This window comes from Platichthys flesus, chromosome 18 (genome assembly GCF_949316205.1).
Source record: "Platichthys flesus chromosome 18, fPlaFle2.1, whole genome shotgun sequence".
Taxonomy (NCBI): domain Eukaryota; kingdom Metazoa; phylum Chordata; class Actinopteri; order Pleuronectiformes; family Pleuronectidae; genus Platichthys; species Platichthys flesus.
Window position 1 is genome coordinate 3,717,564 of NC_084962.1, and position 22,685 is coordinate 3,740,248.

The 22,685-nt window shown below is 40.5% G+C and overlaps 3 protein-coding genes across 3 annotated transcripts; all 3 read right to left on the minus strand.

Moving 5' to 3' along the window:
* Positions 1–5,230: 5,230 nt before the first annotated feature.
* LOC133973157 (transcription factor 24-like) lies at positions 5,231–12,002 on the minus strand. Its single transcript, XM_062410835.1, has 4 exons — positions 9,622–12,002; positions 8,567–8,713; positions 7,201–7,365; positions 5,231–6,449 (listed from the first exon to the last, which is right to left on the minus strand). Exons 1-4 carry the CDS (start codon positions 9,787–9,789, stop codon positions 6,309–6,311), a joined length of 621 nt encoding a protein of 206 aa, XP_062266819.1. The 5' UTR covers positions 9,790–12,002; the 3' UTR covers positions 5,231–6,308.
* A 154-nt stretch (positions 12,003–12,156) lies between these two features.
* On the minus strand, positions 12,157–18,564 carry ephx1 (epoxide hydrolase 1, microsomal (xenobiotic)). The gene is made up of 9 exons (XM_062410834.1): positions 18,426–18,564; positions 15,810–16,044; positions 15,517–15,697; positions 15,213–15,431; positions 14,818–14,947; positions 14,373–14,587; positions 13,984–14,092; positions 13,587–13,709; positions 12,157–12,681 (listed from the first exon to the last, which is right to left on the minus strand). Exons 2-9 carry the CDS (start codon positions 15,990–15,992, stop codon positions 12,477–12,479), a joined length of 1,365 nt encoding a protein of 454 aa, XP_062266818.1. The 5' UTR covers positions 15,993–16,044; positions 18,426–18,564; the 3' UTR covers positions 12,157–12,476.
* Positions 18,565–19,392: 828 nt separating this feature from the next.
* Positions 19,393–22,154, minus strand: srp9 (signal recognition particle 9). Its single transcript, XM_062411836.1, has 3 exons — positions 21,965–22,154; positions 21,753–21,821; positions 19,393–20,210 (listed from the first exon to the last, which is right to left on the minus strand). The coding sequence occupies exons 1-3, from the start codon at positions 22,034–22,036 to the stop codon at positions 20,091–20,093; spliced, it is 261 nt and encodes an 86-aa protein (XP_062267820.1). The 5' UTR covers positions 22,037–22,154; the 3' UTR covers positions 19,393–20,090.
* Between the last annotated feature and the right edge of the window lie 531 nt (positions 22,155–22,685).

Below are 22,685 nucleotides of genomic sequence, written 5' to 3' on the forward strand. Positions count from 1 at the left end.
TGCACATGACTCAGACCCCAGGAAAAGGCACATTCGCTGAAAGAAGACAGAGGGGAGGGGTTCCACCCCCCTTTGATGTCTGTGCGTGCTCGTTCCAGGGCGAAGTGGACTTGTTAATCATGGTTAGAATTTTGCAATTAGAATATTAATGTGAGGCTGTAAACAGTTGCTGAACCATGTGCTCCGTTTCTAGGATCGTATTAAGAAACACTGAAGAAAAGTATTAACCAGTAAACATGATTCATCATATATTTATATGGATAAATATATATTTACATATATATCGTAGTTTCTTGAATGAGGTTACTCAGGAAAATACTATTTAAAAAATTAACAAGTTTGTCAGTAACATTAACATAATAATGATAAAATAATGAATGTTATTGAACTCAGATATGAAGGTTAATATCTACATGCATGTTCTGTTGCAAAGGAAACAGTAAAATTACAATATTCAATTAAGGAACTTATAAGAAGCTTTTACATGTTAAAAGTAATTTTGAATGATCTCTATGTTGACTGTCCCCACTCACCAACATCTTAGAAGAGCTTACACGGTTGTTGTGGAGATGCAATGGTGTCGTCACAAGGCCGAAATATTGTCACGTGATGAGGGAAGTCTTGGATTTCTGTTTGTGTCTCTGTTTTGTGATCATGAGCTTAGTGTTTTCGTGACTTCCCAAAATTCCATCAGGTTAAAACCATCAGCAGTGTCCTTGTCCTTCCTGGTGTAGTGAGTGAAATTTGTCCTGCTCCATAATTTTTATGTTAATATTAATCTTACAGCAGTCGACGATACATGCAATTAGATTTATTTAGAACATCCCTTCCTTTGTCCTCCTATATTCCTTTATTCCTGCTCTCACTCACTCCTCTCCTCCACCTCTTCCTCTTCCCTCTCCTCTCCACTTGTCCTCCTCCTCCTCTTCACCGTCATCCTCTCCCTTGACTTCTACCCAGTTCCAGCCGAGGCCCAGCCGAGGCGGAGGGGGAGGCGGCCTCACAGCTCCATAAATCCAGCTTGGAATCAGCGTGTTCCCGGCCATAATGAGAAGGAGATAGTAAAAATATTTGTTGATCATCTCCCAACATGAGGGGGAGGGGACGAGGGTGCAGACACTAACGGATACACATTTTTCTTGAAGCTCCTCCGGTGGCATAAATAGCTGTCTTTACATGGGAAAACACACACACACACACACACAAACACACTCTGAAGGCAGACACATGGCCTGCAGACAGAGGGGAGTCCTACAACAGACGGTGTACCACAGGGCTCTGGTCCCAACAGCATGAATCAGTTTTACCTTTACCTGTGCACAAGCGTACACAGAACAACTGGTGCTATTTCAGGGACAACACAAAAAGGTTATTGTACTTTGAATAAAGTTAACTGAAAAAATGTAAACTGTGGCCTATCTACTTACTTACCGGGACTGAGAAGTTTGCATAGATACTTGGGAAAACACTTCAGTTCTTGGGAATAATTTGGAATTGCCATATTTGAAATAGTTAAAAGTGGATCTGCTGAATGAATTGAATGTGCCAATGAATTTTAAAGTCAAGAGAAAGCTGTGACAAATTGAGGTGGAAGCATCATTTTCAGAAAATTCCCGCTCTTCACCCAGCAGTTGGGAGTCAGTTATGGAGGTTCTGGTATTAGTGTAAGTTAGTTGGACTTTGAAACCTTGATGGGGAAGACTTAGCCACCATCTCAAACAAAGGAAGAAAAGCGTAATTATGAAATTTTAAAATTAGAATGCGATATTCCTCAGGAAAGATGCTGGGCCCTGGCTGCATTGCCAGCAGTGTGTGAGGGATGTGAGTGATTGCTGGACTGCACGAATGTGTGTGGCAGCATGGTCCTATTTCTATTCTAGGTCATTCCTGCTTTACATCGATATTTAAAACTCTCCTAAGCTCAGTGATTTCTGTCCCTCTTCCCTGGTCCTGGTTCAGTCTCTCTCTGCAGCTGCATTAGTAGAACATCTGGCCTCTGCTGTCCTCCTGTAACCTGCACCTCAGCAGTTTAGGCTCCAGCAGCTCCACATTTGTCATCCCTGGAAACCGGGAGCTCCGCCCCCACACTGATTTATAGAGCTAGCCTTGAACGCAGGACTGTTGCTTGTGGAGCCAAGCCCATTTTTTCCAAAGTGGGGGGGGGGCGATTTCGCTCAGCCTGGTGTCGGCCTCTCAAACGTATCACCGTGAGTTATTGGATTGGATCTCAGTTCTGAGCTTTTATTTTTGAAATCACACCGTAATCGTAAAGCAACTAAACGTGTTACTCGCTAAATTATGAGTAAAGATACAGAAACTACATGTTGTGGAGAAAAAGGAGGACACTGGAAAACCGTCTCTCATTATTTTTAATCTCAAGATGTCTTCCATTTAAACTGTGCCAGTAAACTGCATTTTTATCTAATTTGGGTTTACTTACACTTGGCCTTTTTACACAAACACATGAAATGTCAAGCTGTATTTGTGTGGGTTTCATGTGGCATTGAAGTGAATGAAAAGTAATTTAAACACTTTTCAAAGAGTAACACTGAGTATGAGCCTATTCGGTGACCAGTGGTGGACAAAGTACTCAAACAATAGACAGAAATGTACTGAAGTGACAGTTACACTAGCACATTCACGTAAAAGTAAGTAAGTACTTGCTTTTAAACACACTTTGAGTAAAGGTACTCGCCAGTCTCACCAGGGTGTTTCACGTTCACCCATAAGTTCAGCTTTTGCCACTTTGCGCTTGTTGAGAGAGACGGGGTCTAATGTTACCTGCCCGCTCTGATTGGATCTCGTTAATTACTTCAGATAATAGATTAGAAAGTTTCAAAAGAGTAAAAAGTACAGATAGTTACCGACATGTAGTGGAAAAAAAATCTTTGAAAAGAGATCTACTGAGGTAAATTACGGATACATTCAAAATATACTTAAAGCCACTACAGGGAATCTTTCATTAACGTTGGTTTTGGCGCCTCTGTGGACAGAAGCGGTAGTGTTTCTGCGTCTCCTGTCGTAGGAACCAGCAGGTGCATTTGACACAAAGCTGCTGAAGGATGCACAGCCATGAGGAAATGTATGATGTATGGATTGATAACTGTAATATGACAACATTATAATTGTGTTTTAGTGCCGTTCATAGACTGACTCTAAACCTGGCGTTGTTTCGACTTGATCACAGACATTCAGAAAAGTTTATAGGAAAACCCAATTTTCTCCTTAATTTTCTTGTTTTCTGTTGTCGGTCACCAAGATGCAGCAATATTCAAATGAAACCATTATATACCCTATTAAAAACTCTTTGTAGTACGTTCAAGTACAGTTATTAAGTAGATGTACTCTGTTACATCCCACCACTGTCGGCTACTACACATCCTCCCTCCACAGGAGACAGAAAGAAGTTTGTCTCTCTTTTCTCTCCTCTCTCCTGGCTGCTGTTTCTTTACCTTCCATGTGTCTCATCTGAGTTGGTGTCTAGGGGGCGTGGTCCCACTCTTCCTTGAGTTCCCCCTCCTCATATTCAAGTCCACCTGACATACAATCTGGATCAATTCCACTCCTGATTCCTGCAGCACATGAACCCTGCTGCTTCACCCCAGTCACTGTCAGATGGTCTGTTTACTGACAGCGAGCCCTTGACTCTGTGTTTTTCCCCCTTGCTAGTAATGGAAAGTTTGGGATTGTAGCTCACTTTGTCTCTCTCGTGCTCAGGCTGGTTTGTCTATCCCACACTGGAAGTCAGGTTTCTTTTTTTGGAGGTATAAGCCTCTTCTTTTTGGTCTCCTGCAGTTTATTGGTCCACTCCTCCTTCAGTTTTTGTTGCAATAATATCTTACTGGTACACTTTCTTCTCCATGTCTGTTTTCTGCATCTGGGGTCCAGAAATCCAGTATTCATAACAGAAGTGCTATCACATCAACAGAGATAATAGGCTGATGTACTGGACACAAGGTGACCTGCTTCGACCCCCCCCCCCGTCACCCTGCAAGGCCCAGTATTGATATGTAGAGTTTTATGCACTAGAATTCTTATTTGTCACGTGTCAAGTGCCACGTACACAAACCATACAAAGTACTACGTGCACTGATATACTTTATATGACCTTCCTTGACATAAAGATAAGATAAAAAAAGTCAGTTACTATTTACATAGAGAAAAATGTATGTAGTGTGCGGAAGTAAGGAAGAAATATATACATGTAAAAGTGATGTGTATCTAAGGTATGGGGCTGGTAAGAACACATACAATTTTCCCTTTCTTTGTGAGATAGGTTGTTTTTTAACATGTCATTCTCAGTAGATAACGTTTGGATCTTGAATAAGTTAAAACATCTGGCATGTATAGGTGTTTGTACAATTTGGAGCAGATCTAAATAAAAAATCCACATCTACTGAATCTAAATGTGTTTTTACAAAGGGACTATCGGGTCATGGTGGGGGTCTGCACTCGGCTCTGTGCCCTTCAGTTTAAACATGTTGGCAATGTGATGATAAAGCTTTTCATGTATATAAACATTTAATATTTTATCTGTCCGCAAAGCTTTGATCTGAAGCTGGGCTATAAATGCAACATTGTATCTTTAATGCTATAGATGATCAATAGGTTGTATGTCAGTGTTGTTACAAATGTTGTCACTACCTGTTACTTAAAGGTCACAACTCTGTGAGCGGCTGTTGATAACCACAGATACACTGTCAGTCCCTGTACTGCAGAAAAATAGAGGAATAGTTTCTTTGATACTTTTGCCAAGGATATATATATATATATATATATATATATATATATATATAAATATATATATTTTTTTTAAATCTTGGAGCAGTTCCAGATTTTTATTATTTAAGAGAGTGATATCTATGAGTGTGAGCAATTTGTTACAGCTTGATTCCATTTGAGGGCCTGAACTCAGGTGGGAGCCATTTCCAAGAGTTATGGGCCCTGATAGTTACCTGCTGATGTTAAATGTGTTTGTCTGGTGATGACTTGTCACTGCAACATCTGACTCTTGTAGTTGTTTCAGTTAATGATCATACACATTATCATCATGTAACAAAGAAGCTTTATTCACAATTTTGTGAAATAAAGCCTGAAATTCTTCTTTTTCAGTGAATGAAGTGAAGTTGAATTGAACACACTGAAGTCTACTTCGACTTTACTGGGGTTGTTTCTTCCTCTGACATGTTTGTCTTGTGTAGCCCGCGGTAATAACCGACACACACACACATTGTTGTTTTAGACACTGTTTTACTCCAAGGTTACATCCTGTTGTTGTAGTTGTAAAGAGAACTAAGTGATCATTACTGCAGAGATATGTAGTAGTTCACATCTGCTGTGTTCCCACAACAATCCCTCCCTCACTGACACACACACACACACACACACACACACACACACACACACACACACACACACACACACACACACACACACACACACACACACACACACACACACACACACACACACACACACACACACACACACACACACACACACACACACACACACACACACACACACACACTCTCTCTCTCTTTTTCACACACACACACACACGATAACACGTACACACACAAAATCACCAAAATAACAAAACAGAACCCAACAAAGGTCTTTTCTTAAAGCACAGCTGCTAATTAAACTCATCTTTAGTCAAAATGTAATAAAAACTCAACAAGCTCTAAATCCAGATAACAGATACTCGGTTCATTCCATTTAGTGATTTGTGGCATAATGAGTCAACTGGAGCAGCCTTTTAATTTCCTTGTATTAAATCCTTTCCTGACAACCTGCTGTCTAATGCTCAGATAGTGATGGGATGTATTCACCAAAGGTTCATCTGTTCTGTGTGTGTGTCTGTGTGTGTGTGTGATAACTTGTGTGTTTTCCCTTTTATTTAGTCCTCATATGGCAGGAAAACCCTCTCCTTTGTACAAGCAAGATAAACAATAAGCCTTGAACTTATCAGGGCTTACTAGTTATTTACTAGTTTTTGAGTTATATTGTTAAATTAAATAATTACAAAGGAAATACATTTTTTACAATTCGTTGTCTTTTCCAACATGAATGTAAATTGTGAATTTAAATCCTGTCCCTTGCATCAACATAAAGCAAAAACTGAAAGACTTAATTCAGGGAACCAAGCTGATCATTTGTTTTGAAAGAAGCTTCTTTTCATTCCTCATCACTGTCTGATTACAACACTTTGCTGTGATGTGTCTAGCACCACTGAGAGAAGCTACATGGCCAGTTAACAAACAGAATAAGACACAGGGTGAAAGTTATGTCACGTGTTCTATTTATCACTCTTTGTCTGCTTCTGCGGCGGCTGTCAGAGGGTGTGTCCCGATCCGTCCAGGTGGGAGCGTCTGATTGGCTGAGATACCTCCTGCCAGCAGCCCTCCCACGCTGCCGCAGTACAGCAGGGAACGCATGGGCCACTTCTGAGGAGACGGCACAACATCACAAGTCCAAACACGTCAGGATAAATGTGACAACTCTTAATGTGACATTATGTTGACAGTCATTGTGACAACCAGAGAAATTATGATGAGGTGACAGTTTACTTAGAGAAACTTAAAGCAGCTGTGACCTTTACATTTTCATTTAACAAGCAAGCAATGAAAAATAGCACTAAAGAATCATCTTTTGGGATTGATTTAGAATATTTGCTCACGTTGAAAGCTTTGTCATTAATTTAGGAAAACTAATACTCTCTTTGTGTGAGTTTCACAGTTAAGGGCCTGAATTATAAAATTTCCACTTACAGACTTGACATAAAGATAGACAACACATCTCCACTTTCTCCCATCGTACAATAATGAAGCTAAAATATCCAAGGTACAGGTGCCCCATCTTGCATTTGACATCATTTGAAGCCAGAATTCAAGCTCTAGTTATTTTGGGAAGGAGCTGAAGTATCAAAGTCATATGCACTCAACCAATCACGAGTACATCTCAGCTGTCAATCACGACATGTCACTGTATTTTTATAGCATCAATTAAACTTACAGGTAAAATGAACAGCTTAATAAACATCAGTGTGATAAGAACAACCTAAAATGTAACCTTTATATAACGTATACCTTGAATTTTTTGATTGGTCTAGCATATGCAGCACTCCCTGTAATATATATATCAGTACCAGTCAGTGTAGTGGAGGGTAAGCAGTAGGTTGATGGTTCCCAGTCGTACCTTCACAGGATGCAGGTATCCTCCTGACCTGGACGACAGGGTGTGTTCAGCCACTAACTCCCCCTGGTCCAGGGTCTCTGTTAAATAGGCTATGTAGTTAGTAGCCAGAACCAGAACATCCAGCTTGGATAACTTGGTGTCAGGTGGGACTGAGGGCAGAGCCGCCTGTGGAGAGAGGAGGAAGTGGGCAGGGTCGGATCTGTTCTAGTTCAGACTTTATTCGGCACTTAATTTGTTCATACTCACATCAAAAAGGTTTTGTGTATAGCGCAAGTATGCTTGCAAGGATACTGTTCATTTTCCTGAGCCTTCAACAAATGTCCAATAGATAATTTGGTTTGCACATTTAAATCTGTATAGGACTGTGATTACCACTTCCATGGATGTAATGTTTTGTTTGTTTGTGTGTTAGCAGGAATATACAAACATTACTGCATGGATTTCCATAAAACCTGGATGAAGGATGATATTTGGTCTAGAAAGAAGGTGTTAAATATTGAAATGGATGTTAACAGAGAAAGCTAATTAATTTATAAATTAATTTAACATTGCAAGTGTTTTTGACATTGTCACTCATTTCAATGGGGATTTACTCATTGATCTTGATGATCTTGAAATCAATGAGTGTATCCAATTTTGTTAGGCTTGATTGAAGGCTTGATTGAATTTAGCGGACTGTTGGTAAATAAATATATAGTTATAGTGATATAGTTTTGAAATTGTTTAAGAAAAAATACAGCAAGTCGACATCTTTAAATTGAATTTATGGTCCAACATTTCACTGAATGCGTTTAGAAAAACACTCAAGATGCTAAAATTGAGTCATCACTCTGGCTTCCTTTATGCTAAAGGATTGATTTTAAAATATTAACGTTTAAATCACTGAATGTACTGGCACCTCCTTACCTAGCTGAACACCTTCAGGTTCACACTCCAGCTGGAGAGGTCACTCACTCAGCTGCTCCCGGATGTGCCTAACACTAGGCTCATGATCTGAGGCGATCGGACCTTTGCAGTAGCCGCCACAAACTTGTGGAGCAGCTTAGCACAGCTTAACACTCCAAATAAGATCTGCGCCCTCTCTCGCATGCTTCAAATCATTGTTAAAAACAAATCTCTCTTCGGTCTTATTTTCAAGTTGAGAGCATCATTGTCAGAGCAGATTTGATATATTATGATATATTACATATTGCTGTCTTCTTTTTGTACCTTTTACTTTGTAAATCACTTTGGTCAGCCAAGTTCTCAACATTGACATCAAATTCAAAACCCAGTACAGGAAGCAAGGGGCTATAAAGGGAATAAAGTATTCATTGTTTACTCAATAAGATGGTGGGAAATTCAACACTTGCTGTCTGTGATGTACCTGCAGACTGTGGAAGGCCTGTCGCAGGTTGCGTACGCGGCTCCGCTCTCGTGCTGCGTTCTCTGGGGAGTGTTGATTCCTCAGCGTCCTGGACTGGACCGCAGACCCACAGATGGGACCAGAGTGAAGCCTGGACCCACACGTAGACTGTAACCACAGCAGAGGACGTGTTCAGACAAAATAAAACCAACTCCGTATCGAAACCATACAAGGAATACTTTAATCATTGTTACTTTCATTTGAGGTTGATTCTTCCAGCATAACAGAATGAGCCAGTTACACGTACTGAAAAATCTGCTAACGTTCACGGCACCAAGAGAATCATTTGGAAAGAATTATGTGGAGTTACAAAGGAAATGTGCTTTAGTGCTTGAAAATAATTTACGTTCTGTGTGATTACCAGAGAATAAACTGTCATCCACACATCTTTCTTATTAATTATTTGTTCACGTCAACTGAAATTCCCTGGTTTGCTTCTTGTATTGCTTCTATCAAATCCTGAAATCATATGGGGAGATTCATGCCTTTATTTACGAACCTTGACTCTTCCTCAGCTTTCCACATCAGAGCCTCACCTCATCTGACTGCCAGACATGTAAACTAATTAAATCGAGGATAAGGGCCGGATGCATCCTTCATCCTTCACACATTCTGCTGCAGAAAAGCTCACATCTGCATTACAGGATGTGCACCCATGTGTTGCAAAGTATTGAATTTCCTCATGAGTCACTGATACTTTGCAAAAAACGCTGTTTTCTGTTTAAGAAGCATGACCTCCCATAGTTGTACTTATGGAAAATATATGCTATTACAATTGAACAGTTTTGTGAGCGAATCATAAATTGCTGCATTGACAGATCAGTATTTTAAACCATTATTGCACTTCTGTTTCAGCTGAAAATGTCCTGCCGAACATTTGCGTTTAAATTCTGTTGCATTTATACACAAAAAGAAAAAGTACAATACAAAATGTACATTAATGCATATATTTCAAGATAGGACACACCTTCATCATGTTTAGGAGGCTTGAAAATGGACAATTAATGCAGACTCACCCACTTCCGAGGCTCCCGGCTGCTGTGGGTGCTCTGCCTGTGTCTGTGCAGAGATGCTGGGCTACCGACTGCAGAGGGCTGCTGGCTCCGCAGCTCCGCCGTGGAGCTTAAGACGAGCTGGTGATTCACTGCGACCGTCCTGAGACCTTCCAGAGGATTAACGGCCATGGATGCTGCCTAAGCGGTGCAGCAGACTTTTAAAGAACGTCAATCACTTTTGTTCAGTCTATTTTTATTGGATGGATTAAAGTTTGCTTTCTCCTTGTTTAAAGGTATGTTTTCAGACTATCATTCCTTAGGTAATTTGATAAATACTCCACAAAACAAACAGTTTGAGGTCATCTTTCCATCTGCTCTCAAAGCATCTTCAAAATCCAGGCAAGATAAAAAATAAAATACTGGCCAAAAAACAGCTGAGGTTACTCGGCTGCTCTGAATAAAATAATTTGTTTCTGTGAACTTTTTCATTCACCTAATGAGGACCGTTCCATTCCATTCATTCTTCTAAGCTCCTGTTCAAAGTTCACCAGACCTCTGTGGCACCCCAGTTCCACTCAGGCCCCTGAAACAACTGCTGAAATCACCATAGTCACTTGCTGCTTCTCTGCACATCATCGTCCATCTACAGAATTCCTCCCAGTCTGACCCTCTCTTTCCCCGTCTCTCTCTCTCTCTCTCTGCTTGTTTCCTTATCGGGTGAGGTAATGTGGGGAACTTCATATGCTCCTTATCTCGGCCGCCCGGTCGTCCTGATCCTCCCCTGGCTGTTGGACTGCCAAAAGGAGCAGGCAGGCAGGCAGTCAGGCCTGGGGGAGTGCAACGCTGGGTGGGAGGGTGTACCGAGCCAGGGCACTGGGGGGCTTGGGAAACTCAAAGCTCTGCTAACAGCTGGACAGTGGTAGGGGGAGTCAGGGGCTTGGGACATTGCGACATTGACCACTAAGAAAGAAAAGCGGAAATACACTTTGGTTTGGATGAGAACATTTGGGGCATCTTAGCCTTGCTGGAATGAATCTGTGACCTTCATATGAACGAATGTGCAACAGCATTACGACCAATAATCCTGTTTTTGTGAGCGACCGCACACCACCAGCATTTTGGGCACATGCAGTATCAACTCCATAAGCTAACTGGATCTGTCCTGAACTTACCATCCCTGCAGCCACTGTTCCACAAATCATGTCAACTTAGCCTGAAGCCAACTTTCTCTAAGGCAGGTTATTTTTTGTCTCTACCCATAGTTTCAGTTCCCAGTTTAGTGGGTTCAGATTTCAGCCAACTTGAATACAGAATTTTATTTTGAAAACCCTGCAATGACAGTCCTGCATCTTTTTCTCCAATGTTCAGTTGAGTTTTTAGTTTGACAATCTTCCTTTACCTAATTAAAACCTGCAAATGTATAATAATAGTACGTATTTTAGAACATTTAGTTTAGCTATACATGCAGTTGCTATTACTAAACAACTAGCAAAGATCACTTTGGACCAGGGCTGCAATCACGTTGTCACCATTTACAACTATTTCACGTAATAAGCTTAAATGATTGTATTTCACTATTAATGCAGCCGTTCTTTTAAGAGTTTTTCATCATCAGTGATTTGTCTGAGGTTTAAATGTGCAGTAATCTTAAATGTTAAAGTCAGACTTTAATGTTTGTTCTTGATGTGAAAGATAATTGAGGTCATAGCTTTTACAGCACTGTGGGTGTTGGCTTCTGAATGTCCTTTATAGAATAAACTCCAGGTAATGTTCAAGCATCATGAACTGTGAGTGAAGCACATATATGAACACAATACCTTTACCATGAGCGGTATGTAGATGCCCACGGAAACTGTTTTCAGTGTACAGTACATGTTCATTATGTGAGGTACAATATGTCATTCCCGTCTTCTTCAATTGGTCACATGCACTGTATTCAAATCTAATTTAAATAATATGGTTTAAAATTGCCCTTGATTTTAGCATTTAGCACTGTTCACATCCCAGTTAAATCAAAATATAATTGAAGTTTTAAAAAAACATCTCGAATGACTTAACTTCCATGCATTAGCACAGCAAATGTATTCTGGATACTAATATTCTGAAAACTAAAAAGTACTTTTTAGTATTTTTTTAATAAAACAAATGGAGTATATTATAAGTACTTAACATAACAAACCTTTTGAGGAGATAAAATACTGAAATAGCAGATCACAATAATGATCAGTGCTATTAGTCTCGTAAATTGTAGAACCTGAAGTTCGTAAATAGACATAAACCAATGAGATAACATGTTTTGAACACTAACAAGTAAAATGAAAGATGAAATGTTTATTAAGGGTTTAAGGCAATGTTGTAGTATCACAGTTGTAACTGGATTAAGATGTTTTATATTATTAGTTAGAGGAATGCCTGGCACCTTGTCTATGCTGTCAACACCATAACAGCAGGTGCCCCCTGACCTCCCATCTGCAGCCGCTGAGTAAACAAAGCTTGTTGTGGGCCAGTCAGAAACATTGTAAGCATCAGTGGGAGAAGTAATGAATTGAGGCTGTGGACTGCTTTTCTCACTTTAATCTGTTGGGTACAAGTGAAGACGTTGGTTACCATTTCTACAAATACTCACACAAAGTGTTTTTGTTCATATACATTGAATTTCAAAATTTTGCAGTCAACAGATCCAGTGAAAGTGATGTTTTTTTTTATTAACACTGCATTAGACTGACTGTGTGATTAGGAATTTCGCTGAGCTACACTTTATTAGACACAATGCTTGCTAGCTTTAATCTGTCTACGTAATGCGCACCACTATGTTGTACTCTGTTTTACTTCATACTTTTAGCTCATTCACCTGTTCATCATTCCACTGTCTATCCTTACTTTTTCTTCTCCACTCCCTTGGCGAACTTCTGGATGTCTTCAGCCATCAGCCCGGGCTCTTCCATGGCTGCAAAATGGCCGCCGCGGGCCATAGGAGAGTAGGTCATGATTTTGGGATATTTGGGTTTGAGCCACAGTTTAGGCGTGTGCATCAACTCGTTAGGGAAGGAGGCGAACCCAGTTGGAACATAAACAGGTATCCTGAGGAGAGAGGATGAGAGTTCATTATGGAGTACTCTCAGAGTGCTTTCATGAGCTTCTTGAGAACATGAAGCTGAAATATTTTATAGCTGTTCAGAGCAGCCGCTTGGTGGGATGTCACTGTTGGTAACAACGAATGATATAAAGGAAGAAGCGTTTCTGATTTAAATCAGGTTTATGTAGTTTTATAAAAAGAGGATTTAATGGTCTGGAAACTAATTGATTAATTTGAAAAATAAATGACTTTTATTGAGAAACAAATTTTATTTTTTTCAGGCAAACATGATATAATAAAAATGTCCGGTGAAAATGTTTGACAATTTTAAACACATAGTCCTGTTGAACATGCATTTTTGAACTCCACATAGAGGTTTATAAAGATTTGCCTGTGACAGATCTGTGGCCAACGACGTGTGTCATAAGGAGTCATTTAAATAGATATATTTTTGTGTGTGACTGTATATTCCCTGTCCCCAACAAACTACATGTTTGGAGTTGTTGATGCTCTCTGACACTGTGACTGCGAGTGCACAGGAAGACCGCTTGACTTTTCTTCATAAAAAATAAATTACTTTCATATGTTGCCATTGTTCGGCATCATTACATATAAGATGATTATTTTATTAACCACGTCTTGGAAAGTGTGCAGAAAAGGAAGTGATTTGGTTGGCCTGCATTAGGCCACGGTGGGTGAACAATCTGCGCACTTCACCTCCGGCACATAAAACCTTTGTCTGCTGTGACGAAACAAATCACAGCACAGCTTCGTGTGGAGTCCAAGTTTGGGAACTTTGACCTGCAATATTCGCTTCCCATCAGGTATGTGTGACTGTGCCCAAACAGTGTTAATGATTTTGTTTGTTTGTCACCAGTTGGTCACCATAAACTCTTTCTTTGTCACTCACTTAACGTGCGGACGATCAAGACCTTTGCCCATGTTTTCCTTGTAGAACCTCATTGACGGGATGATGCATCCAGAAACCCAGTAGATCATAACATTAGTCAGGAGGTCGTCCAGAGAGAACTTCCTAAAACACATTACACAAACAATATTTAATAATATAGCAATTACAAGAATGGTTCTGCTAAAGGGCCACTGAGTTGTTACTGTGGTGAAATCTGACTTAACCTTTTCGAAACAGTCCTATTTAACAATTCAATGCATGTACAGCTACCACCAAATACATGATATACTACTAATGCTTATTTGTAAATGATAGTTTGATACAACATCTTCATACTGATGACAATGAAGGGGTTGTAGTTAATGGCAAATATCACCACTGACTCCCCACTGGGTACCTGGTTATTCCGCCGTCCTCCAGATTCCTGAAGTCACTGTTGGTCCATGTGGAGAACTTCTCCAGAATGTAGGCAGCCAGACCCACTGGGGAGTCATTCAGTCCTCGTCCTGAGGGGAAACTTAGAGTCAGAAATGTGCTAATCAGTCAAAACTATTTGTACATGATTAGACTACTTAACCCTTGTAAATAACCCTACTTGTAGTGTTAGTGGATCATGGAGATTAATATTTGAAAACCTCTGCTCCTGGAACCAGTTTCTACTTACACATAGATCACACATGGGGCCAGTGGGTAATTTATTTTGATCAGTTAAGAGAAAATAATCTCATGTTGCAAGTTGCAGCTTTCCTGCTTCATATTCAGTGGAAACAGGCCCCGGATCCTTACCCGCTGTGTCAGGCTTGGTGGCCTGGATGTGCATGTAGCCACTCTCTTTCAGGGACTCCACCAGCACTTTGTCCATGAAAGGGTAGAGATTCTGAATGTCCAGGTCAGTGAAGCCAAAGAGTTTAGGGAAGTGGCGGCCGAGCATAATGGATAAAACCATGCGCAGACTAGGCCTTGAGGCTGGGGCAAAGTTCACATGCAAACCTTTGACTATCCTGAGGTATGAAAAAAAAACAAGTTTAACACTGGGAAAAGAACAGTACAAATACTCTATGTAAATACTGTATAATCAGAGAGCTGGTGTTTCCAGGAGAACTGGTTGTACACTTCAGAAATTAAACTAGACAATTTATGATAACAAGATATGCTGTGAAATTTCTAAATGATAAGAAACCATATGTACATTTATATATTAGAGTGTCGATGCAGACGAAGTGTTTATTACTTGGGCTCCAACTGGGCCATGTTGGTGGTGACCAGCCAGCCCCAGTCTCCTCCATGAGCGTAGAACTGTTGGAAACCCAGACGCTTCATGAGCTTGTGGAAGATGTTCGCCGCACAAACTGAATCAAAGCCTGTTCACAGACACACACATTCAGATATTACAGCTCCCCATAGGTGAAGCTGAAGTTTCTTGATCTCTTCTGTATAGTGGAAGGAAGTGGAAAAGGCTCGTCCATCTTTATGTTTTGTGTCTAGAACTAAACTGTTAATAAAAATCCTTCAGTTCTTATACTCTTTTACTAAGATAATGTATATTTTATCTAGCTGTGATTTTGTGGAAATGACGCACAAAAGACAAACAATGAAGAAATAAAGAACAGAAACTCCCACACTCACCTTTCTTTTGTGGGGCTTCAGAGAAACCATACCCTGGTATGGAGGGACACACCACCTCAAACACAAGGTCGTCCGGGTTGGTTGGCTCTGTAAGCAGTGGGATCAGCCCGTAGAACTCATAGAAAGACCCAGGCCAGCCGTGAACCATTATCAGAGGAATAGCAGTAGTTCCCTCTGGCACCTTTTTGGGCTTCACATGCAGGTAATGGACATCAATACCTGTATGGAATTTGATTGAGTATGAATAGGTTGGAGATATGACAATATCTTCCTCAAGAAGGTATTGGTAGCAGTGCGGCCTCACCTTCAATTTTGGTTTTAAAGTGGGGGTACTGGTTGATTTTGTCAATTTGTCTCCTCCAGTCAAAGTCGTTTCTCCAGTAAGACACCACCTTCTCCAAATACTTGGAGTTGAAGCCATATTCAAACTGGCTGTCCTCCAGTGAGGCAACAGGACGCGTCTGATCTATCCTACGATACAGGTCCTGACAGGAAAGACAAGAAGATATGTGAAGGCTCTCACAATATTTCAATTTGTATTGTGGTTAGCTACATCATGAATAAATGCTATGATGACAAACTAGGAGGGACTCTGACCTCCAGCTCTTCATCACTGGTGGTGACTTCAAATGAGCGGATGGTGGTGTCCTCCTCACCATCAGGGGCTGCTCCAGTTACCCACCAGCCATCCACAGCCTTCAGAACCTGGATCTTGCTCCTCTGAACCAGGTAGTAGATAAGCCCTCCAACCACTACACCAACTAACACCGCTGTGAACATGGTGCTCGGTGTCCACACCAGGACAAGAATGGATGGATGGAGGAAGACAGAGCTGGACAAGGTAAAGGGTGAGACAGCACACAGACATGAACTGTCACATCAGAGTGTATTCAGACCCCTTCCCTGTTTGTTATCTCCACCAAATACTTGACAACATTAGCATTTGTTGAGGTATTTCATTTCATTTCAATTTGGCTCATCAATCTACACTTAGCAACATATAATTATATTGAAAACCCATTTAGATTTTGGGGGTAATATTTATTAAAGATCACAGACTGAAATCTCTAATTTACAAAAATATACAAATCCTTAGTTTGCAGAATTCTCTTTTACAGCAATTACAGCTCGGACTCTTGGTTGTGTCTCCACAAGCTTTGTTCACCTGGATTTGAACAGTTTCTCAAGAGGGTTCCCCTTCTTTGATTAGATAGTTGTCGTTTTTGAATTACGTCCCCCGACATGTTATGTGGGTTTACCTTTGGGACACAGAATTGACCTGCAATTGAACTTCCCATAGCCCCAGTGTCAGGTGAGGTTTTCTTGAAGGACCTGTCTTTATTTAACTGGATTCATCTTTGCCTGAATTCTGATGATTATCCTTTTCCCTGCCCCAATAGCATGATGTTGAAATCACAATGCTTCACCACAGGGATGGACTTTGACCACCACAGTGTTTACCAGACATAATGGGCCTTATGCAAGCACATGTATTCTTATCCTGAACCTCTCTTACATTGGTTGGTATTGTGAGTTTGTAAGAACATGACACATCAGATTCAGAAACCGCTTCTTACTTCAGAGAAGTGTGTAAATGACCTGCTCTAAGACATTTCCCAGGAAATAACATATGGATTTTGATTTTTTATTAAATCTACCATATGTAAAGGACAATAACACAATTAACAGGTCTCAGTGTTACTTTCTCTACCAGTGATGTAATGTGAGACTGGGCCATGCAGAGTTTAGAGAAAAATGTGGAGGCAGCCAAACAAAAGGGTTATTGTTACTGGTATTGTGGTTTTGGTCCACTGAGAGGATTTAATAAAGAACAGGCTGACCAGGCCACAGCTACTGAGAGCTGCATGACAAAGAACGTGTTAACTCATACAGGAGGCCTGCAGGCATGTAAACCAAAACACACACACACTATATGAAACCCCATTCTTTTGTTTTCCCCAATTTTTTTTATCTTAATTGTACGTATTCTTTGCCCTACAATAAGCTCTTTATATTTACATCGGGAGCTGGTCCTAAAGCTAAACACCTTTTGAGTTTAGATTAGTATCCCTAATTTCTTAACCACAATCAATTCATAGCTCACCCTAACCTAACTTAATCACAACTGACCAAAAACCTTAAAGGGATAGTTCACCCGAAAATGTTAATTCCCTCATTATCTACTCACCACTATGCCGATAGAGGGGTGGGTGAAATGTTTTAATCCTCAAATGACTTCTGGAGTTCGGGGTAAACAGTGTTGCAGCCAAATCCAATACAATTGAAGTTACTAGTGACCACTTCTTATTACGTACAAAATCTGAAAAAAGCACACCTTTCCTCCATGCTACTCCTGTGGTGTCCTCCAAGTGTCTGCAAGCCCCGACATTTAAATTTCACTCAAAATGGCGCACTTTACACCATGTTTTTAGCTTAAATTCCACAGTTTTTTCGCCATTTTCGAGTGGAATTTGAATGCCAGGGCTTGCAGACACTTGGATGACACCATAGGAGCAGTGTGGAGGAAAGGTGTGCTTTTTTTTCAGTTTTTTTACGTTTTAATTAGTGGTCACTTGTAACTTCAATTGTATTGGATTCTGCTGCAATACTTCTCGTACATTTTAATTTGGGGTTGAACTATCCCTTTAATGGGGAAGGTCCTTTAGAGTTAACGAAAACGAGAAAGTGTGTGTGTGTGTGTGTGTGTGTTTGTGCGGGCGCAAACACCTCCCGTGTGCTTAGGGTTGGGACCTGTCAAACTGTCATCATAAACAAACAAGTCACGCTCCTCAAAATTACCCCCCCCCCCCATCAACAACGCACACACACTGACATTAGAAGTGTGTAATGTAAGCTAAAGAACGACACTGTATTAAAACTACTCTCTGGCTACTTCATCTGCTCGCTTCACTGTATTCGCTGGTTTACGTAAAACACACAGCTGGACCGTGATAAGTTTACGTAGCAGTAATAAAGTACGACGCGGGTTTATGTCGACGAAGTTCACTTTTTTTTATCAACACTTTGTTGAAGTGAGCTAACTGTGTCGCGGGACGTGAACGTGAATCCAAACCCTGCATGTCGACGCTCCGGAACCAGTAAAAGACCAGTTTTACACCAGAAACCAGCCGTAACCACGTATGTCCACTTTGTTTCCACCGCTTGATATTGACCGTTCAGCATCTGTTTCGGATAAACGACGACACAACTCACATTTAACACAGGTTTTCCTCTGGCTTCACCTGGCTGCTGCTGCTGCTGCTGCCTACCGCCTGCCTCTCTGCTCCCGTTCGTTTACTGAACTCTGTCCTGGTCGTGTTGGGATAGACCACTGTGTGAAAGGGGACGAGCCAACATGGAGCCTCAGTTCACTGAGAACAGCAACTGTAGTGCAAATAAATACATAGGTTCTAATTATTATTAATATATTTTAATAACTTGTGTATTCTCTGTGTAGATCATTTGTTATCTAGCAGTAATGCAATGCTAAATAAGTTTGGAAAGGGAAATGCCTGAGCCTTACAGAGTGATATACATTGTTATACTAATATTATATTTTACTATTATGTATGGTTTTCGGTAAGATTTTTATCTAAGTTTTTTATTTTATGGTAAAAAGGTGAAATTCACCGTCTTTTACTTTTGCCTCAAAAATCTATCAATTTATCGATCTATCATTCATCCGTTTCTTCAGTGGGCTGGATGGTATTGTGTCAGTTATCTTGTGGGTGTCTGTCCAGCTCATGGTGTATAAGACAAATTAATTTCTCAAAGGGCCAAATAAACACCAATGGTCAAAGCAATTGACTTAAGTATAAATAAATAAAAGTATAAATATATATGTATAGGAATGAACATTTTAAGTTTGTTTTGAAAAGGCCATTTATGTATTTCTGCATTATTTCGTTATTTCTATTTTATTTCTGTGTCCATATGTGAAGCTAGTAAGCAGGACCTTACTCAGTCTAAAGCTGGACTGGTTACAGCGGTGTCATCAGATCAACAACTGTCAATTACTTATGGCAGTTTTGTTTTTGGCTCTGTAGAGCTACATCTTATATTGAAAACTTGAAAAAAAATGTTGCTCACTTTTTTTTTCTGAGCACGTTTCCCATTTCTGGTCTTTGAACAGAATAAAACACACCACACAACAAGACAAATATGGGAGAGATAGCAGCTGTACTGGGGTAAATAAACATTTATTGGACATGTAACGCAATTATTTTCTGTTTAAGAAATGGCATTTGGAGGCATGGGGGCTTGAAATCGTTAACTTCTCCACACAGTTAAATCAGAAGGTCCTGCTTCATCCATGTGGCTCAAGTCCACGAGGAAAAACAAAAATAGCAACAAAGATTTAAATAGGTGAGACATGCGATGGCCTCACTGTCCGTCCTTTTCTACCCCTTTAAAAATAAATTAAAAGGCATAAAAGGCAAACTTCTAAGAAATCATAACTGCTTAGACAGCCGAAGGGGATTTGTCTTTTTCATAATTTTTTTTGTCCCAGATTCCCCCATCCCCACTCCTTCCCTCTTGTTTAGATTTCCTAAACGTCCCCAACAGCCTTCCCTACTTAGTAAAAATACTATCAAAGATATGATCGAAATGCTTAACGGTGAAAAGTAGGATGACAGGATATTCATGACTAAGAATGTATTCTCATAAATAAATCCTGAGATAATAAAATATATACAGTATATATACGTCGCATCTCTGACAGCTTTAAATGAGTGTAGGTGGCCAAATCCCCCTCGCCACAGTCCCTCTTCACCATCGCCTCTCTCTCAGACTCCCATGGTAGTGTGCTCTCAACAATCACTGTGTCCTCTGAACTCAGTCCAGGTGCTCGAGAAGGTCAGTGTTCCTAGAGCATCTTTAATCGGTCTCCATGGAACCACTGTGCGTCTCCTTGGACACCATGAGCCTCATCAGTTTTCCGTGGAGCTTCTCGATCTTCTTCACGTCCTGGGCCTGGTCTGTCTTGTACTGTAAACACTGTAGAGACGAAAAATAAACTGGATCTGGCCAGAGCAAATCTGAAAGCAGCTATATTGTAACAGTAACTACAAGGCTTTCAAGGGCCCTAAATAGAACAGACATAACACAGATGTTCCTTTCTTCTTGACATTCTATAGAAATGAATACTGAGAGAAAACAGATTTCAATAGTTGAAATAAAATAACTTGAAATGTGTGTAAGTGAGCACACTCCATGTTTACTGCACAGGAAAGACTTGGGCTGGTCGCATAAAAAGGACACTACAACATTTCAAAGTTTGTTGAGCATCACAATGCAACAAATGGAATTAGCCACGAGGGATTCTTAAGTCTGCAGAATTGATTGTCCAACTATTGGTTGTCCTCATGCCCTTTAACACCATTTCACCATGCTTATTGTGGACACACCAGATACTGAGTGGTGAAATCAGAACCACTGACGCCCAAGAGCAGTTGTCTGAATATGTGTAATCTTCCAGATGAAAATGTCATGACATGGTTGATACAAGATACAGGTCCAGTCGTCCTTTGTCTGAGTCTCTGTCTGAGTCTGCCTCCTCCTCACTCGTCTGACCTGCGCTCACTCTACACTTTAACAAGTAACACCATGAATGATCACAAGTAACTTGAGACATACAAGACGGATTGTGTTTGTATGAGTCGCTCTAGAGTTTATGAGACATGTTTAATCCTGCTACACAACACGAGACGTAACGTGACGCGCACAGACAGGACATCAGGGTTAAAGTGAGGGGAACGATCCAGAGACATGATCCGACATCATTGATTGATAACTATTTATCATGGGAATAGATGATGAATATCCCATGTGATTATCAGCATGTGTGTGAAGAGTAAGTAACCAGCACACACACTCACACTACTCCACTGTTGCGGAGTCGCTTATTAATCTGCATAGTGATGCCCCTCAGTGCAGTGTCGCTGATTAGATTTGTATCTTGATATATATCAATATCGACTGATATGAAAACAATTTTTTGATATGATTTTTTTCCCATAGCACCCAGCCCTAGCTCTCCGAAGGATTTAGTCTACTAACTTTGGTGATCATTGACTTTTCCTCCTGAACACAATTGTGAGTACTTTTTGCCCAATCCTTTTGCATTACGTTGCGACCAGCAAAGCTATGAGCATGTCATCAGATGAGTGCACTGGTGCATTGTGGGAAGGAGTGTTGATGAAATTAGTCAACTCAAATAGGTCAACATAACACTAGTTCTTGCTGTTTGAGTGGATTATCCTCAGATACAACATACATACTTAACGTTTCCTTTTGGATGTGAACATGTAACAAGTCACTGTGAAGTATTAACTGCCATCAAAAATCACATTTCACAGACTACAATTGAATTGAACTCCTACTCACTGGAACTGCAATAGATAGTTTATGAAATACCTTCGGTAATATGTCCAAGTGGATGAGTTAGCATTTCTCAAATGGAAACCTAATCGCAACTACTTTACAACATTTTGTGACATGGACTGATGACTATTAAATATAAAAAGTGTGTTTCCTTACCACGGAGTTGTCGGTGACTTTAATGCAGAGGTTGCCGTCGCAGTGTCTGTACTTGAGAACCACTCTGACCTGTAAACACGACACCAACATGTTAATCAGACAGCTCTAAAGTTTAAAAAACGGTTAGCACGGTGGCGTCGCTAACGAGCTAGCAGGCTAACGAGCTACCCAGCTAGCATCGCAAACGTGGTTATAAAATGACGTCTTTACACCTTCATAGGATCTGTCAGGTACAGTTTTTCGGCTGCGCGGGCGAACTCCTCCCAAGTCTGGAAATAAGGCATTTTACTGCGTTTCGCGATTTCCTGTTGTAGAGACAAAAGAGTTTGAATCACAGGTTGGAATCAGCCGGACAGGTTCTGAGCCGTGAACACCACATCAGCAGCAGTGCCAGCTCAGCCAATCAGAGCCGAGGCAGAGATGGGGAGAATAACTTCCGGGTCACCTTGTCAAACTACTGCACGTCAACAGGAAACTGCAAAGTAAGATCGTTTTATTATAAGCAAAACGAACCACTGGATCAAACCTGGTTATATAACTCGCTTGTGGAGATGATTGTCATGTCAGCAAAATGTGAAATATGGACTGCAACAAAAGAGGAGCAAATAATTAATCAAATTTCTGTTTATTATATGAGATAACATTTTTAGTTTTTCATTGTTGACGTCGATTATTAATTAACGCAGTTGTACCCACACCCATCTGCTAAGTAACCCTCTCAGAGGGGCCCGCTGTACCCCAAAGGAGTTTTGTTTTGAAACTTTTCAAAACAGTTTCCTGTGCTTCATGTTTTTGAGTTTTACAGCACGTCGCCCTCTAGTGTTCACCCATATCTGATTGAAGACGAGCGTGGGCCTTTTCCCAACGGAATGCAGGACTGTATCAAATCAAATCAAAGTTTATTGTCACATGCACCACTGTAACTTCTACCCT